The sequence below is a fragment of the Schistosoma haematobium genome, chromosome 1, assembly GCF_000699445.3.
Source record: "Schistosoma haematobium chromosome 1, whole genome shotgun sequence".
NCBI lineage: Eukaryota > Metazoa > Platyhelminthes > Trematoda > Strigeidida > Schistosomatidae > Schistosoma > Schistosoma haematobium.
Genome location: NC_067196.1, coordinates 82483098 through 82504209, shown reverse-complemented (window position 1 = coordinate 82504209; position 21112 = coordinate 82483098). Strand labels below are relative to the sequence as shown.

Genomic DNA, 21112 nt, shown 5'->3' with positions numbered 1-21112 from the left:
CAATTAGAATAGCTTACTTCATTATCAGGTGAACCAGAAGTTATATTAGAAGATGGAGATGATCCTAAAGGTCTTCCACGTGCCTCTGCAAGCCTAACTCCTTGAACAACTTGACCGACCATCATAGCAGATGGTCCAACCAAACTAGGTCTGAGTTGTCGAGGTTGGGGTAGATTTTGTATAGCAGAATGCGGACAAAGCAACAATGCTGTAGGATGCAAATGACCTTCAGAAAAAAGTTTTTTCACAGAATGACAATTTATCCCACCAAAAGGTGTCTGTAAATAATAAATAAACATAATATCAATGTTGCTGAAAACAATGAAAAAAAATTTTCTTTATTCAGTATAAGTAAAACCAGAAAATTATCCATACAAAAAATCCATATCTTAAAAATAAGCTGAAAATTTAAATGTTATATTTCAGGGAAACAACTAGGAATTGAGAAAACCGGATTACAGAAATACTGTTAAAGGGTCGTGTAACAGAATGAAACAACTAAAGTCTATCCCGAACCAAAACCCTTCGATGAAATTATACACCCAATGTAATCAGAAGTGAATAGGAAAAATGTGTTGTAACTGTACAACACATTCTGAACACTTACTTTTCATGGAATTTCACAAAAGGTCAAACGAGTAGATAACTAGAGATTGAAAAGTTATTTTAAGGTTTTTTCTGGATTGTTTTAGTAATATGTTTACTTATATAGCTACCTAACTTTACATAATTCTGAAATAGACTAAGATTCTAAATAAATCAGTAGTTCGATTATTCAATCCTACTTATGAGCATCGACACTACAGGGAGTCGTACACAATCCGATGTGATGATATCTACAATGTTATACTGAGACATTAGCAGAATAAAAAACTTTGTTCACTCAGTAAATTTAAGCGAATATGCCTATAAATCATAGAATTGGAATCTCCTTTCTAAGACAGGGACGTATAAATAATTTCTTTACAGAAAGAACAGGTTTAGATATATGGTGATATATAGTGCCCCCAAATGCCCTGGTACGGCCGAGAGTAAGGAGAGTTCGCTCTCCCTCTCCAAATACTCTCACATGGCCACGCGTATATAGCGTCTGCAAGGGAAGTCCTACTCACTGCCTCCTCGTGGCGGGGGTGTTGTTTACGAAATTGAGAGAACGAAAAGCGAATGTCCGGCACTTTAACCGGACTCCAAACCATTGGTGCACATGGGCTCCAGTATCCTGAAGGAACAAATGGCGTATGAACCAACTGTCGGACACCGGCTCCCATGGGACTGCATCTCCTTACGATGCTCCACTGCCTTGTGGATCAGACCTTCAGATCGAAGGCTCGGGGTGTGGCCCCTTAAGAAAACCACCTGCTTCGGTTTGGTCACCCGGGCAGTATCACAGCCCTCACACATATCGAATGAGATTTGTGTGGCGCATATGTGTTTGGTGCCTCTTAGTACCAATATCTATGTGTTGAAATAAATAATAAATAATAAATAAATATAGTGATGTAACTTTACACAAATTTCTAAAATTTAACGAATATTCCTTTAGATAGATATAAATCTATAAAATTGAACGAACTCCTAACAGTTAAATGAAATTTAATAGCTGACGAATAACTTTATGTACAGTTCTGAGAAATAATGAGTGGTTAGAGTGCTAAAATGAAAAGTTAAAATGAAACTTCTACTAGACTAGTGAATCGATCGGAGTAATGATTAAAAGAATTAGTGTGATCAAATTTACAAACATTGTCGAAATATTTAATAGTCAATTCTACGACACACAATAATGATTTTATTAGTTATGTTGTTCACTAGTCAAACTATTCTTACCTAATTTTTACAGATAAAAAACAAACAATTCATAAATATACTGGTCGTTCGGATCCTCTTATTGATGTTTAGAACTGCGATCGATCAGTCGATTTTGGTATTATGAATTCTCCAACTACTGACTACAGACTCATTGTCATAATAGGTATGTACAGTTACAATATAGAGAAAACAACATCTAGGCAATAACAGTGTACATGTCATCAGTTATGTGCATAGTTGAATTCTGAGTTGTGAATGAAAACCATGAAGAAACAACTAAAAGTCTCAACAAAGTAATTAAACTTTACAAGGAAAAAGATGTCGTCAATTAGATAGATCACGAGTAAACTATTATTGATCTGTTTTGTTGTTGTAAAAAAACAAAATTCTGTTCAGTTATCAATTAACATGGGATATGAAGGGAGTGTGAAAGACGACACGAAAATCTATTCATGGCACCATTTGTATCAATAATTTTTTTTTCTAACAGAAACAAATTGGCCTAGATAAACTTGGATGATGGATGGATAGATGAATGCACTCGTGCACTTATAAACACATATATACATGCTTTTTATCTAAGTGGAAGTATAAACACTGGTCATTCAAAAAGAAAGTGGAATTAATCAATAAAATTCAATATATAGAGGGGTGGATTGATACAGAGAGAGAGAGAGGAGACCGAGACAGTAACGGCATAATTTCTGATAGTTCATGTGAAATACAGGTAAGGGTCAATAACGAAACAACTGACATCACGTATGAATAAGATTTTTTAAAAGGGATCAATAAATGCAGTACGACAATTCAATGAAGTGACTTAGATCTCAAACATTTGCACTAATGCGTAATTTAGTAGAAACGTACGTTATTTGATACAAAGTTCTCGATTGTATTTCAGTTGACGAAAATGTGATTTGCTTCAAAAAATTGATTTTTAACATGTCACAGGATAACCACCTAGAGGAAGCTATAGTTCCTTGCAAAATATATCGATGGTGGTTATGACAAAGTGAAACAATGTATTGTGATTTTGCGTTGCTGTATTACGACAATAAAATAATAAAATATCAACTAAGAAGGAGAAGGATTGCCACATACGATAAGTATTAAGATGCTTGAGATTCTGAGCAATATCCTATCCTATTTCAGACACTCCAGCTGGATGTACTTGTGTCTCAGTGTTGATGTTCACCTTGGGACTCGCATCCAGTGTCTTTAGTGTCATACCTCTCAAAGCATATACTAATGGAACTGAGTTTAATCAAGACTCTAATATAGAGTACCAACCAAGACCAAAATTCATTAAACATCAATTATAGGATAATCCAAATGCTTTCTGATAATCAAACATTCAGTTTTTTTTTAAATAGCAAAAACAATAAACATGTAGCTTAAACTCTCCAAAATACAATTATTAAATTCTACGTATGCTAGATTAAGGCTTTTCGTTTGAAATATCAGTGAAGTAGTATGATCATTACACAGCCACATATGTAATTTGAAAAGTGAGTATCCTTATGCTTCCCACAACAAAACAATGTTCATGATTACTGGATTTAATTATTGAACGTGAATATTTTGATTGAAGTCAATAAATTATTAACTGAAAGTGAATTGATTGCTTGTTTCACAAGAACCTGTAAAGAAATTACAATATTTTGATTTCGTTTTTCTTTGAAAGGACCACTTAGAAAGCATTAATTAAACAGTAGCAATATAACTATAACAACTAACAATATAAGACTAGCAAAATACATATGAAACTCACTTTCGGCAATGTATTTTGATGGACCAAAGCTAAACAATAAACACTAACTTGATGAATACTATCAACAGCTTGCAGTACAAGAGACATCCATGTGAAAGCAGCTTCATCTGAATAACCTTGTCTTAGTTCAGCTACAATAACAAGACGTTCATCTTTCAATAAATCCACTGAGAAAACAGCAATCCTGTTCACAGACAGGTATGTGTTAAAAAAAAATTAAAGAGAATGGTACAATGGTTAAAATTATCCAACTAACGGTTAGTTCTCAATAAATTGAAGACATACAAAATAAGAGAAACTGGTTTTCAATATGAATCGATATATGAAAGTTGATATATAAAGTTAAAACTGAAGAATCAAATGTAGCTCGACCTAACGAAGCTATTCCATCAGGCTTGTCTTAATTGGTGAAATCAATAAAATAATGCATTAATTTCTGTTATTGTTACACATCTATGGTTTAGATATACATAAAGTCGTAATTGATGACATGAATCAGAACGCACCACGTTGATGCAGGATATTTATTTTCTTATTTATTTGAACACATGAATACTCGTACAAAGGTGCACCAGATATGTGCAACACAAAACTTATTTGATTTGTGTGAGGGCTGTGATACTGCCCGGTGCCCAAACCGATGCAGGTGGTTTTATTAGGGGGCCACAGCTTGAGCTTTCGACCTGAAGGTCTGGTCCACAAGGCAGTGGAGCATCGTAAGGAGATGAAGTCCCATGGTAGCCAGTGACCAACGATTGGTTCATACGCCATTTGTTCCTTCAGGATACTGGAGCCCATGTGCACCATTGGTTTGGAATCAGGGTTTTCCAACTCCTCTAGGTGAAATCTCCATGCCAACCAATCCGGTTAAAGTGCCGGACATTCGCTTTTCGTTCTCTCAATTTCGTAAACAACACCCCCGCCACGAGGAGGCAGTGAGTAGGACTTCCCTTGCAGACGCTATATACGCGTGGCCATGTGAGAGTATTTGGAGAGGGAGAGCGGACTCTCCCCACTCTCGACCGTACCGGGATATTTGGAGGCGATACAGGATACATTTATTTTATAACTATTCCTATACTTCAAGAATAAATGTTCATGTATACTAACTTTTCCAAACCATATTCTCAATGTTTAGTCAATAATATCGCTGTTAGTTTGAAACTTTGGCTACTTATCGTGTTAGTTTTATTTTGCTGCAAATTTAATGTGAAGTGTAACAGTCATGAATACTATTGCTTCGAATGAAGTGACGGTTGAGAAGCCTGTTTAATTGTGCACTAATTTACGACGGTAAATAATCTGACCAGAAGACAATCTAAAACTAGAAATGCGAAATCCATAAAAATATAACAAATGCCAGGGCACAGAATAACATGAATTCATCTATTTTTTAGATTCTCCTCAGCTGCTGACATCTTAAAACTATAGTATTCGTCATTAAAATGAAACAAGTTTATATATTTTATACCAGAAACACCATGAGTCAGTTGAGTTAACATGTGAAGATAGAATAATAACAAGAAGAAATAGTGGGGAAGGATTGTTCAAGCGTTCGCTAATTGATAGGTACTTTAAAAAATATAAACCAGATGAGTAAAGCTCGGAAAGTAAGTATCACCTAATCTATCTTCCACTTCGGGAAACAATTCTATTTCCACGTTTTTTCTAGAATGTTCATATATATGTGTAACATGTAAGTAAGCGAACATTAGAACAATAGTAGTCCTTCCGTATTATTATTCTATCTTCACATATTAACTCACTTTGTTCTAGATGTTTCTGATTTAAAGCATGTACATTTGTTTTAGGTTGTAAACAGCTGATGAGAATGCACAAAATAAATGAATCCAAGTTATTCTGCCCCGATATTTTTTTCTGCCTTTATTAAGGTTTATAAATAGGAAAAATCGTATGAAATGAAAATAATCCAGAGGATTATGTCACATACCTCCCTCTATAGATAATTTTTGTCGGTTGAACAGCGAGAACCGTTGCTATAATATCATCAGCATTGTGACGTCTACTTGCAATAGTCATTAAACCATCAATGCAACCAGATATAAAGATTAAACCACCCTAAAATGAAATTTACCAAGTCAAATATTGTTACGGCTTTTCTTTTAGGGCATTATATTTAAAAAAGAAACATAGGAGTGAATAAAAAACCTAAAATAAATGTAAGATGTTTGAAAACGATAGACAGGAAGCTATGAGTTCAGCTATGTGATAGTTCCCACTTGTTAACAGGATATAATACAATTTAAACCCACATCATCTTATGCCCCACTCAGATGTGTGGTAACTGAGAAAGATCAACTTGGCAATCGAATGATATAAAGTGTATTTTCGAAGCACAATAAACATTGTACAATTAAAAATCAAAGATAATAGAAGCGCTGAGATTGGAATAATGTTAATCAACTAACTTTAATCAGTTGTTGACGATATATTTTATAGACTTCTTTATTCATTTCAATCACTTAACCACTACCATATAAATAAAAGCAATAAACAGGAAAACATAACAGCGATTCACTCACAGATGATGCTGGACCAGGAAACCCCATTAATCCAGATCGTGTATACTTCTTAACACCAACAGAAGAACATACAGGAGAACCATCTTCATGTATCGGTTCCACATGAAAATGTGCATCAGTTTGGCCACGAAGACCCCAATATCCAGAACCAGTACAATCAGAAGATAAGCATATTTCACCAACTTCATCAGTTTGACAAAGTATCGGTTTGGGACCCAAACGTATGACAACTGCTGAAGCTACAGTAATACGAAGAGATTAGTTAGTTAGGGAAAATTCGTTAGCATCAATATACAGTACAACATCCAGTAAAAACAACTAACGAAAACCGTATTCAGATAGCTATTAATTCTTACCTCCTGGCAGAACCTGTCCACAATCCTGTAAAGTAAGTGAAGTAAGGGAATCTTCAGTATCAACACGCACAACACCATAAGTAAGACTATGGATCGAAATAACTCCTCTTACTGAACTAGGAGGAGAGGCTACAATTGAATCAGAACGAGGATTTGTGAATATTTTTCCATTTACTGAATTCATTTGATGAGGTGGACGACGTAAACAAAGTGTTAGTGTTTCTGAACTTCCAGCGCATGGACAGATAGCTTCAGGACAAAATCCTCGAGATCGAAATTTTTGTGTAAAAGAATCACAAGAGTTTAAAGACCCTTCAAAAAAATTCAAGAAAAGAAACAAGCTAATTATCAAGTCATTGACACATCAGATTCACTCAATAATTGTTACGCAAACCAGTTGAATAATTCAAGAAAGAAAAACACAACTATAAATCGTAATTTTGCATTCTTCACCCTATCCAATAAAAAAATTGAAAGAAACAAATAAACAATGGCAGGTTGATATACGTGACTACCTCCATGTTGTTAAATATTACCGTATATTGAAATATATGTCTATATGATGACCGCCACTACATTTCTTCAGGGGAATTTTGTTTTAATAGATTTTCAGTTATCTTAATTAATTAATAAAAATTATTTCTTAAAAGTATTATCCATAGAAAACAAAAAGATGAAAACAATGAAATGGATTATTCTATAAACATTTTATTATTGGGTATTGTACAAACTACTGACAATAAATTTCAGGTTTTACATCACGAACTTGATGTAATGTAAAGTTTCAATAAATAGTTTGTTGTGTTTTTTTCTTTTCAAAAATAAAAAAAGGTTTCTGTTAAACGAACTTTATGTGTCAACTAAATCAATCTTAACTTTATTTAAATACATGAATACATAAATACCATTTATCAAACTGGTTTGTAAATAAACAATATCATATGATGAATAGCTCCTATTAACACAGTATCTATTCCATAGTTGAGTCAAATTATTATTTTCATGCATAAAAATTGAACATTTTGATACAGTGAATCATGAGATTTGACAATAAAAAGAAACAAATTAAATGAATAAATAAGAGCTTTAAGATCACATTATTAATAGAGCATTATAACAGACTGTCATATAAGTGAGATGTAAACAACTCCACTACCTGGAAGGTGAAGTGCTTTTTTGTGTGTTTTAAAATGAACCCTCAACTAATTGGTAATCGATAAGATCCGGGGAGCTACACTGATGAAGCACAGTTAGCTTTGTACTTATAATTTGAATAAGTGAAGTTAAGCTAGGCTGTTCAATTACTAGAGAACAAGATTGGTTACTCAAGCTCTCTGTTTTAAATCCTATCATCAATCGTAAATGCAAAACTATATTTACTAATCAACCCTGTTAAACAGTTGAATCAATGAGAAAGTAGAAAACTTATCTCACGTTAAAGTTACAATTTATTGGAAATTTTACAAAAAATTATAACGAACAGAAGTTGAAACTACATTTAAATGAATTGGAATGATAAGAGAATTAATCAAAATGTGATACTGACTGAATCGCTTATGTTAGTGATAATATAACGTGAAATTCATGTAATCTGATAGACTTCTTTCAATATACAAAAAATACAGTTATCGCTGAGAAGCACCACTGAGTAAAACCCATTGACTACGTTTAATTCCAATCTTATTAATTGATCAGTTCAATTAAACTGATATAAAATCACATAGTTTCTTTTAATTACAAGACCAATTTATTTGTATTTCAATCATGTTTATTTATTTATTTAAACATAAATATTGGTACAAAGAGGTACCAAATATGTATGCGCCACACTTCGTCATTCGATTTATGTGAGGGCTGTGATACTGCCCGGGTGACCAAACCGAAGCAGGTGGTTTTCTCAAAGAACTTTGATAAGGAGGTCTAATCCACAGGTAGTGGAGCAACGTTGGGAGTTGCGGTCCCAAGGTAGACGGTGATCAACAATAGGTTCAAACGCCATTTGTTCCTTGAGGATTCTAAAGCCCATCTGCACCACCAATTCGGAATCAGGGTTTTCCAACTCCCCTAGGTGGATCCTTCATATCTACCAACTAGTTAAACCTCCGGCATTCACTTTGGTTGTGTACGTGTGGCCATTTGAGAGCATTTTGAGAGACAGCGGACTTTCCCCACCCTGGGCCGTACCAGGGCATTATCTCATTCTTGTATACTATAAAAAAGTAATAGCAATAAATTATTTGTTCGTCATGGAAAAACCAAGTAGGATTTTCCAAGAGCAATATTATTTTCAACTCAAACTCACAAGGATTTGATCCATCCGCAACTAGAAGCATACGTAATGAAGATAAATTTACATTGGGATGATCCCGTTCAGCTAATAATGCCCAATGCATATCACGACTTTTTACAATAGCAACGGTCGCTGAAAGAAATTAGTAAATGGAAGAAATAAAAAGAGAGTATAGGTAGAATTAAATAAAGACGAAAAAAATAACTGACAATATAATACAGTAGTAAAAATTTATTAGAAGATATGGAATGAATGATATGTGAATATGTAGACAAAAAACAGACCATGGAAAGTACGTTAGGCAAGCAGACACAAAGAAATGCCTTCAAATTGTATCTCACATTGAATAATTCATGGGATGGATTATAAACGTAGAAAACGATCGAATGCATATTTCTATGTGACAAAGATAAATGTTGTTGACAGTCTATGCATTGGACACGACAACATATGTAGATATGTAAACAGAAACAATCAAACTGACAAACGACTCTTTAGACACGAACAAAATTGGATGAGATAAGCATATGATATGGCTTTTTTATAAAATTTCAAAAATTATAGTAAATTAAACTCATAAATTTGATCTGAATGAATATTATGCATTTTTCGCATAACCAATGCAGACAAAACGTAACAATCACTACTCAAAATTACTTATCGAGGTTAATTATTAATCAAGGAAAATCGGAATACGTATTTTCATGTGTTTTTGACTTTTCTATAAACAAATTTGTATTGTAGTGAGCTTTTATGTTTTCATTATATTTCGAACCAAGCATATACTACTTTACAAGCGATACCGAAATACTAGTAATCCGTCATCACTTTATGTCCCGACACTTCGCCGGAACCGTGAAAAAATGAATTACAATGATTAGAGTGAATAATACCAATGTTTCATAAGAAACGAAATTGAAGAGAAAATAAATAATATAGAACAATAATAAAATTCAGTAATTCAATATAGAAATAGAATGAATCAATAAATCTGAGATACCGCGAGCAACTTCCAATAATATCAACTAAAGTCTTTAAAGATAGATTACGATTAACGTTCGAATTCCTTCTAACCACACAAGCTAGACCCGTAGTCAATGCTATGGTTTTTAAACGACTCAAGCATTTCTACAACCTCTTACAAAACACTAAAATAATCCAGTTATGGTCAATCAATGCAATAATTTTATAAGCGCTTTAATCGTTCGCGTACGAAACCAATATCAATCAACCTATTAAAGCATTCGAGCTGCTTCTTTTTTATACACCAACGTCAAACCAGTTATAACGGTGCTTAACTATTCCACAACAATGATGTAATTTGTAGAAAAACTTCAATATACTTTGATAACTTTTGTTTTCATTATTCACTATTCAAAGTCAACTATCATGAAAATGTTATCCTAGAAATATGCTACAAAATACAGAAGTGATAGTTAAGTTCATGTCCAGTTCATGATGATAACAATCATTGAACCATATAAATCTTTTCATAAAATATTTTTGTGAAATTAAAACTATTGAAAACGTTGTAATAAAAGAAGTGAATATACAGAAATTCAGTGACAATAAAAACTCTATTATATTTCAATTGGAGTGTAAACATGGTCATATAATAGTAATTATTATAATAGTATTATTAGTAAAATATTCACAAATATATGTATAAAACGGTATATTAGCATAGAGTCAGTGCATATATTGTATAAAACCAACAATTACCTCGGTACTTGGTAACCATACGTAACCAAGAGCCAGGATCAATCTGCATTACTGAATAAGGCACAAAAATTACATGTAACCCATTGAAGACGTTCTAAAGACAAAGAGAATAATTAAAAGAATCAAAGTAAACATTACACAATGTTGTTGACAATCAAAAGGTTAAAACTTTTGTTAACGCAGAAAATATGGAACTAATCTAAAAAAACATGATAAAACAATCACATACAACAAGACAGACGTGACAGTGTAATGAACGAAGACTTAGGTGGATAAAACCAATTTATTATAGTGTCTTTAAAATTATGAAAACTATACATTAAGTACTTCATTTGCACATCTTCCATCAGTTGTCATTTACATTCTTCATGATCCTTCCAATCCTACTTTTATTACAATTTCTTTCTGTTTCCCTCTCGGTTCTTTTCAGCTCAATCTCCTCAATCTTCTTATGACAGGTATTCTACTTCTGATTCATGTTACATACTACTTATATCTGTCAACATAGGTAGCATATACCACAATAGTAATATATTATATACATTTCGCAGTTTAGGGAAACTCAACTCAAGAATTGATAGGAAGCTAATAAGCTGACTTATCTAACAACCTCTGAATGAAAAACATGAATATTATGGGGGTAATGTAGGTCAATTTTTATAAAACAGAAATAACATTTAGACATAGTAATCGTTCATTAATCCTTAGAGGTGGTTTGTTTAACAGAATGAACTTACTATCCATGGAACTGTTTACTTGAAAAGTAGACAAGTTAATAACATCTAAAAGTTTTCTAGCTAATGCATTATATGTATCAAAAAACAGTATGATATAACATACTAAATAAGATATAATAGATACGTACCGTCAAAACAGCATGCCATAATCCGATTTGTCGACGGCAATCTACAACACAGACAACAACATCCTCTTCAGAATAATTACAAGCTACAGTTAATGCTCGACAGTGAGAAAGGGCTGCACGTCGACTTATCATTACACCATGTACACTGCCATCTTTACTAAACGTATACTGAAGACGAGAAGAAAAACAGAAAAAATTAGTTCGCATACTTTGTTTATGATTGACAGGAAGGGAAAGTGTAGTGATAAACAAAAATCTGAAAATCTTTGTTTATTATTGATTAATATTACTACTTATTTTAATTTCCTGACCAAATTATCAGATGTTGACATTCATGACTATAAAGGATATAAACCATATCATTTAATGTAAGACAAGAAAAAAGAATAATCAACAAGGAACTACATATAAAACCCAAAGAACAAAGAAAAAAATAGGAGTCAAGTACAATAACTTCAGGTTATCTAGATAAATTCAGTTTATAGGTTTACACATGACAGCAGACAAAGAAATTGCAAAATATGTTATGCATCTAGCTGAAACTATCTAAATACTTCCGTGAAATATATTGTAAATTAAAGTTAGATGTCATATTTAAGCCAAAAGCTGTAACTATCATGAGGGATAAAAAGAAGTATTTTAAGTTTCATCACCATAATCAAAGAATTTACGCATCGCATTCAACCAGTTCAAAAAACTATTCTAATTTCTTTGTTTGGAAAGAGGTTGGAAGACAATGAATTTGCAATGAACCTGATAGTTTTAGTTCCTTTTATGAGTAAAAAAGGGTGTTATATAATATTTAAAATAACGTATTAGACTGAAATTGTCAAGATGTTATATAGAAAATTACTTAAGAAAATTTATAAGTGTTTGTATCTTTACGTTAATATTAAAGACTAAAGATTACACTCAACCCCGTTTCACAAGTCAGTGGTTACTTGGGCTCAATAGCTCAGTGGATAGCACACTGAACATCTGAAGTGAAAGGCGTTGGGTTTAAGTCCCGGAGTGGGCACCAACACTGGAACACATAAAGCTGACGAGTTCCAAGTGGGACGGAGTCCGTGCCCTGTATTCTATTGCTACCTATCACCCAACCTTACTAAAATATTAATTAGGACTCAGCTTCATGTAATCAATCAGGCACTTGTGATGAGCACTAAAGGATTAATTCTATAAATAACGATTATTCCGAAATTGATTTGTATCTCCACAAGATTTACAAATTCTTATAAATGAATAGTTATTGGTCGCCACCATTAAACTGAGATTAACTGATGATAAAATTCAGTTATAAGTTTCGATAATGATAATAACTTGAAAAGAAGTTTTGATCTATGTTTTTATGAATAATACAACATAGTGACAGATATAAATAATTTGATATATAAGTTAACATTGTTTTAAGAAAGCAAAAGATATATTAAAAAGGATTGGGGTTAATAACGATGGGCATTTATAAACAAGTTACACAACTATATATATAATCGAATGAATCATCCCTGAATTGTCATGACTATGATTAATTTTACATGTTATTTCCTGTTACTAAAACTTACAAACAAATAAGATAAATAATGTGGGCGGGAGTGGAAGGGTTAAATGAACATTTGTGTGCAAATGGCTGTGAGAGTAAGTAATTATCTATTCGGCTTTTCTATCCCATAAAGATATTAGGAAAATGAAAGGGATAAGAAAGGAAGAATTGGAATATGCATTTGTCTTTGTGGCCAAAAATAAAACTATTGCATAATCACATAAAAATGATGAATAAAGCCTAGACCAGAATCAAATACCAGTAACTCTTTTAGTTTAAATGGATAAATGTAAGCCAACGACTATCTATTTTCCTCATTGGAATCGCGAAATGATCTTAAATAGACCACCATTGAAGACCTGGAAGCACTGAGCAACCATTTCGTCCTAATATGAGACTAATCAGCAGTATGCATTCACGATCTCTCTAGCAGGACACGAGCCCAGAACCTTCTGTCTCGCATGAGAACGCTTAACCTCTAGATCAATCAGCCGGTACTCAACAGTGTTCGTACTTAACTTTAATTAATCCATGATCTTGCGCAACCCTTCATGCACTGCCTGCGGTAGATAACTGTCACAACAGAAACGGGTTGAACCCCACTGATCACGGCTTCTCACTATAACTTGATCTCCGCATCCAGGGTTGCGCATCCGTACTGCTGATGAGTCGGTTGATGAAGTTGTAAATCTTTGTCGACTGAGATGGTTGGGTCACGTGTTACTTATGCCTGAACACCGATTACCGTGACACGCAATGCTCATTAGTGTTGAAGATGGTTGGAAGAAAGTTAGGGCGACCAAACCAAAACGTGGTACGAGTCCATAAAGTCACTAAGTTCTGATCTTAACCATATTAGTAGATGCAGATTACTTGGTTAGGGTCCGCGTGACTATCGTAAACAACGGTTGGAGACTCGAGATGATATGGTTCAGAGTCGATCACAATGGCGTCGGTATATACACTCTGTCTTCCCTTAAACCATGAGATTAAAATTACTTTATACCTCTCTTTTTACTAACTAATTCTTTCCTCCTGTACTATATCCTTATATGCAATCTTTTTTACAAATTACTACCATTAAGGTAGCTGCTTCTATTAATTTGGTGTTCATCTTGTTGTGCCACCTACAGTTCAAGTGAGATGTTTGTCTGTCAAATAAACTATTACACTAAGACGCAGTTTGCTCTTTATTGTTGAACAGCTATGAAATATCGTCTATAGGATCAAAAGATATAAGTAGGTTTCAATTATTTGGTCACAGGTAACTCCAGAGAATCGCTCTTATTTGATGAAATCAGTGAGTAATGGCGGGGTTAGACGTCGAGTACTACGTAAAGATAACATTGAATCCTTTTGAACTGTATTGTAATGTTTAACTCTCCTTTGTTTCTCGTTGGTATACAATCATACCGGTTTCTATATCAACTGCCAGTGAGACTGCCAAATACGGCTACTCCGAAGTAGAACAATACTAACTAATAACATGGTTGTTATATATATACACAAGTGGGATGAAAAGACATGGCTGGACATTGTGTAGCTAATTGTATAATTTTAATTTATCAATCAACTAGGTGAAATGTCCTGTAACTCATGTGTACAATCTTGTCAATAATCTCGGTACTGACTATTTCAAATCTAACACAAATTAAGTATTATTCTTAAAGTCAACCAGGGTTTTTTAGTACCCAAATTAGTTCTTCCAAAAAAGGGTATAGAATATGACCTATTTATTTAATAAGACCATCAACTAAATAATTTAAAAGTATTTGGCATAAAGAATATATACAGTGGAAAAGTCACTAAAATCATTAAGAATAAGACCGCTAATTTCACATTTATCGTACATAACCATGTACATCTCCAATATGCAATACAAAATAACCAAATTTAAATAGAATGATTGTATGAACACGGATTCCAATGACGATCAATCAGCACAACACTAATTATCTGTCGTCATGACAATTTCCAGTGATGCATAACAAAACTAATTCAGTTTACTCTACTATCTACTTACACTTCAAAATTACAAAAAAGCGACAGTATCTCGGGCGATTGGCAAACAGCACTGTGTAGTTGATAATTTATGTAACGAAAATGTTATAAAGATTTTAAGACGCAGACTATATACGACAAGAAAATCATAAAAATTTAGACAATTGCAAAATATGTTTGTCGTACATGGATACCACTAACAAATGTGAAATACGAGACAAGTTTTAAAAATGAACACTAGAAATGATCTCAATAATTCGGTGTAATTGTTACAATAAACAAGATTTCCTCTGCAGAATCCAATCTCTCATTACTACTCTATCTACATATCAAATTATCAAATGTATGGTTGATAAAAATCGAAGAGGCAAAATACAGTTAAATTTCTGCTACCGAGTTTACTTATTCACAGACATGGTGGTGGTTGACTTGCATTTTATACGACTAGCAAAAACTAAACTAAACATTGGAGGTATTAATAATAAACAATACGATTGTGAATCGATGAAGGTAAGTACTTGCCAAGGTCAATACGATTATACACTATTGGGGCCACATAAACGTAGAGAGAGGGGGGAGAGTGAAAAAAACGACTACACCAACACACTACGGAAAAATAAAGAAATGTTTATTATTCACAATGAATAACCAGTAGGTCATAAAAACAATAATCTTATAGTTCCCACTATTTTTCTTCACAGTAGAGATGAATCACGAAAAGTGACAGTAACAAAAAATAAAAGTAAGACCATACAATAATAGTAGTAATAATAATAACTAGACTTCGAGTGTAAGTCATACTACTAATGAGAATAGTTGTGGATGAAAACGTCTACTGTGTTACACAATTTAAACTCAATAAATGGACTCAGCAAAGACAACCTATTCATGTTGTATTATTTGTCCGAATTTTCGTGCTGACGAGTCCCAAACCGGACGAAACGCGCGTCCTTGATCCCACCACTAGCCACCAATAATCTTTGCTTATAAGGACGACCTATACTGCGGTCAGATTCCAACCAACCATTTAAAAATGTAACACTCATTTAACCATACGCAACTTCATGATTACGAAGTGAACATACTGCCTATAAGATAACCAGAGTATCTGGTTCCTGAGGCACGGTCTATGGCTAATTAATTGAAAGTTGTATTATATAAATCAATGATTCATTAGTTGAAAATGACAAAATGTTATAATCAGATTATTTTAGTCATTAAATACTAGGACAATGTATTATGTGAAAGTAGTTAGAACTCTCGTTAAAAGCGATCACATAATAAAAGTAAATAAATGATTAAAAAATCTAGGTATCTAATACAATGTATTTATTAGACAGAGTATAAATCAAGCATAGTGGGGTTTGAATAAATTAACTAAAAACACACAAAATTGTTATTCTCTCATAACATTCAACCAATTTTATAATGTGGGGTCAAAAAATGATAATGAACGATAATACATCAAGTGAACTAAAACATTTTACAAGTATAGTTAATTAGCCCTCGCCATACTGAAACTACAAATACAATCAGGTTGGAAAAAGGCTGAATTTCAGAATTACAAAGCCAGATAAATGCTTTTTAATACTTCAAATTATTTCACTAAAATCTGCAAAAACAATAAATTTCTTTTCAAATCACTAGTCTGTATTTTCAGAAAAAAGGGCATGAGTTCCCGGGATGGTGTAACTAAATCATATATCACAGAGCAAAGGCCGCCGACCAGGGTTCTCCAACCATTTCTGTCCTGGGTTCTCCTTTCCAGTTGTTATTCATTCTTATGATGTCTGCCCTCTAGGAATCCAACTCAGGATATTCAACTTTTGAGAAGAATGATTTACTTTTAGACCACTGAGTTAGAAAGGTTCTTGAAATAATTTCTCAGTAATCAACGTAATTGTAACATAGTGGAATGGACAAATGTTGGGCAACATAAGACCATGGAAAACAATCAAATCTGATGTAATTTAATACATGATAAAGAATGACAGATAGTAAGCAGAAACAAAGCAGAGACGGAAACAAGAAAATGAAATCCAAAAATTAGAGGAAAAAATTACGTACGTTTTGAAAGAATCATCATGTAAACCGATGGTTATTTTGATTTTCTTTGATATTGGGACACCACTCGTTTTTTCCTTACATATTAACACTATGTTTCTTAAACTCATAGACAATTAAACACTAAAAATACCGATAATGAGAACCAGAATTTTTCTACTAATTTCGTAAATAATAACTGAATATTTACAAGAAATGATTCTGTTAATGAAAAGAATACTTATATTAGTTGAAATCGAATTCCCTACCTTGTACACAACTACAAGTAATGATTAAATGTAATAGGAATTGCATAGAAAAGCAAATTAGCCACACGAATAAGGATTTTAAAAAGGATCAGCATATTTAGACGATAATATGACACAAAATGAATTCCTACAGTCAGTAAGATGTAAAAAAAAAAGAATTTGTGTCCAAGACAAATCAAAATGGAAATAGCAATTTTAATTAATTTAACATGGACAAAACAAATGTTCCAAGAAAGAAAGAAAGATATTATTGAAGGTAAAGAAATGGAAGAAATGATAGAAACATATATTTACATAATTTTAGACAATCAAAAATGTCAAGATTGAAGATAATAAGAACTAATGATTTAAAATTAAATGTTAACAACAGCAAAAATTTATGAAACGGGCAAACGATACAAATTGGATGTGAAGGTAGAAAATGTTTTTTTTAAGAAAAAACTATTTCGCAACTATTATTTTGAATAATGGGAGGAAATATGAATATGAAGGAATATAATCCATGGTGTTATGTAATTTTTCTCTACAAGTGACAAGGCTTACAAAACCTTTTACACATTCCTGATCAGTATGATACAGTTTCCAAGAACAACTTATACACTACATACTTTTTATTTAGTTTTATATAAATTAAAATGTAGAGTAAAAAGTCAAGCAAAACAATACTTACTTCTAAGTACATGGTTGCATCATTTGTTAATCGATCAGGAGGAGTCCAATCTTTCGGTGGTTTGGTTCCACTAGCATGATGGTCTGTATTAATCCATGTAACACGTGGCCAACCAGAAAATGATAATATCTCACCGTTAGGACCACGTTGTAAAGCTTTATAACATTGCTCACTAGCCAAAACTATACGTGCATCCTGACTACCTAATAAAAATCCCATACTTTGACACGACGCATCCTTTAAAATATAAAATAAGGCAATTTAAGTATTTCACTCTTGACATCCTTCTATTCAGTATATCAGTGAGTAAATTTAGGGTGATTGGCCGACTAGAAATGAGGAAATTCCTTTACATAATACTTCATGATTCACTTTACTTGTTCAAATGACAAAAACCTTTGATTTTTAAGAACTTAACTTATTAAACCTTTATAAAACATAAAGGTAAACAAATAAATTCTATTGAGATCATGAACCGATTGAAAACCTGGAGGCACTGAACGGCCGTTTCGTCCTATTGTAGGACCCCTCAGCAGTGCGCAACCACGATGCCGCTCGCGGGTTCATGATCTCAATCAAAAACTTAACAATCTCCACAATCCCTAAACTGATAAATAAATCCTAACAAACGAGAAATTAAACAGTGAAAGGTTCTACATTGTATATAAAAGTACAATCGGAAAGCAGATCAGACTTAACCTTTTTTTCAAACATTAGTAAAAATGCACATACAACGTCTAAAATGAAATTTTTGAAAGCCTTAATTACAAATAAACATAGAGCACATATAATATGAGAGTATTTACTCGACGAGGAGATGGAACTTCGATTGCTATTGGAATCACACTGGCCAAAATACAACCATAAAATGCACACAGAAAACTGATTGGTTCATTATTAGCGTACACCAATGCGACACGGTCTCCGGGTTTTAAGCTCTGTTCTCCACGATGACCCAATTTATTCAAAAGTGTGTAGGCTATTCGGATGGCACGCTACATAAAATACAATCAAGGTCACTTCATCAATATATATAATCGTTACAAACAATAATACAAATAATTTAGGTCAATAATTAGTTAGCATTAAAATCTCTTAAATATCAGAAATATGCATACAGTCGCACATAAATACCTTTTACAACTCTGATGGCTTAATGTATGAAACGATACAATGTTTAGAACATGGAGCGACATGAAGAATAAGAACACTTGAGCATAGAACATTATTAATAATCTGTAATAACTAAGCTTTAACTATTAATTACAGACAACTCAGGGAGACCTTAATCAGGACATTTGCACCTCTCTACAGGGCTGTACATAACTCTAGTAAATTTCTTGACTGAAAACATTAAGTTAAGAATCCTACAGACTATCCTATAACATGAGGACATACTGATTAAATATGTTATGAGGTCAATTTATTTTACTAACCCTCAAATGTTTTTTTTAATTAAACGGTTGATAAATTGCTGCATATAATCTGTTCATTTAATATAGGTCATGTGAGTTGATGTGACATTCAAGGGTCCTCTTAAACAATGTTAACTCCAATTAAACCGGTAAATATACACAATAGAAGGGAACCATATGGTGGAAATTCAAAAATATCATAATAAAAGTTGATTCTTAAAAAAATATTCTTAATCAGTTGGATTAAAAACAGGATTTAAGCACACGTTCATGTTATAACCTTTGAGCAATGTACACAATGTGACGGCTAAAGATACTCATTTACTGAACAGAAATGATATATTCCTAAAACGCGTAAATTATCGACCGCTGAACAAAAGTTCAATCTAATACTAATAATAATATAATAATACTATTCGATAACATGAAATCTTAATACAAATACTTAATTTCCAAGAAAAACTTAGAACATACTTGCAGCAATTTTGCGTAAGTTAGCACCTGAGTTGGTCTGCCAGATACGTCTAAACAAGTTAAGGCAGGTGTTTTACAACTCAAGCTAGCGTAACGCTGAAGCGCAGATTCTAGATTTCTTGGTAAACCAGAAGGTATCTACAATAAAAACAAATTACGATCAAAACGTTAGACGGTTCATATATAAACATCGAAGGCATACAATATAAACTCCGCCTGTAGCTCTTATAGGGTTACTGCCGATCCCAAGCCCGGGTAAAGGAGGAGGGTTGGGCATGGGATTAGCGTCCCCATCCCGTAGAAAACTAACTCGCTAAAAAAACGCTTACCAAAATAAATAATTCAAACCATTTTAACTCTGCCCTGGGAGTTAGAAGGTCTTCATTTAGAAGAATTAGGACGCTTCATGGTCAAAGCCGAGTTCCTTCGGAAGCCACGAGGCTGATATCCCTTCTAACAACCAGAGCAACAATTTTTATAGGTACATGGAACGTTCGAACAATGTGGGAAACCGGGAAGACCAGTCAAATATCAATGGAAATGAGGAGATACAACTTAGCAGTACTGGGAATCAGCAAAACTCACTGGACCCAAGCTGAACAGAAAAGGCTAGCTACGGGAGAGATGCTGCTATACTCCGGTCACGAAGAGGACAATGCTCCACACACTCAGGGAGTCGCTCTTATGCTGTCCAAAGTAGCACGAAATGCACTTGTAGGATGGGAATCTCACGGATCCAGAATCATCAAAGCATCATTCAAAACAAAGAAGGAGGGGATCTTAATGAATATCATCCAATGTTATGCACCCACCAATGATAGCAAAGACGACATTAAAGATCAATTCTACGAGCGGCTACAGTCAATCATAGAGAAATGCCCAAGGAAGGACCTAACTATTCTGATGGGAGATCTAAATGCCAAAGTTGGAATAGACAACACCAGATATGAAGATATCATGGGACGACATGGACTGGGAGAGAGAAACAGAAATGGGGAAAGATTTGCGAATCTGTGTGCATTCAACGAATTGGTCATAGGAGGCACAATATTTCCACACAAACGCATACACAATGCTACATGGATCTCACCGGACCACACTACAGAGAACCAAATAGATCATATTTGCATCAACAAAAAATTCCGAAGGACAATGGAAGACGTGAGAACCAGAAGAGGAGCTGACATAGCTTCAGATCACCACCTAGTTGTAGCCAATTTAAAACTGAAGCTAAAAAGAACTGGACAAGTGGACAAACAGCACTACAAAGGTTCAATACAGCCTTCCTTCGAGATACTGACAAACTCAATGAATTCAAGATAGCACTCAACAACAGGTTCCAAG

The 21112-nt window shown here is 33.5% G+C and overlaps 1 protein-coding gene across 1 annotated transcript in view; it reads right to left on the bottom strand.

The window, feature by feature from the left end:
• The window catches only part of APLP2 (Amyloid-like protein 2), a gene marked incomplete at its 5' end in the record, with an annotated part of 105636 nt that overhangs the window by 69287 nt on the left and 15237 nt on the right, over positions 1-21112 (bottom strand). Inside the window, 11 exons of the mRNA XM_035731682.2 lie at positions 18-278; positions 3581-3764; positions 5532-5659; positions 6124-6362; positions 6480-6791; positions 8782-8901; positions 10492-10585; positions 11357-11524; positions 17880-18116; positions 18686-18874; positions 19769-19906. Coding sequence (XP_035589974.1) covers positions 18-278; positions 3581-3764; positions 5532-5659; positions 6124-6362; positions 6480-6791; positions 8782-8901; positions 10492-10585; positions 11357-11524; positions 17880-18116; positions 18686-18874; positions 19769-19906 — 2070 coding nt within the window. The remainder of the gene's footprint in view (positions 1-17; positions 279-3580; positions 3765-5531; positions 5660-6123; positions 6363-6479; positions 6792-8781; positions 8902-10491; positions 10586-11356; positions 11525-17879; positions 18117-18685; positions 18875-19768; positions 19907-21112) is intronic.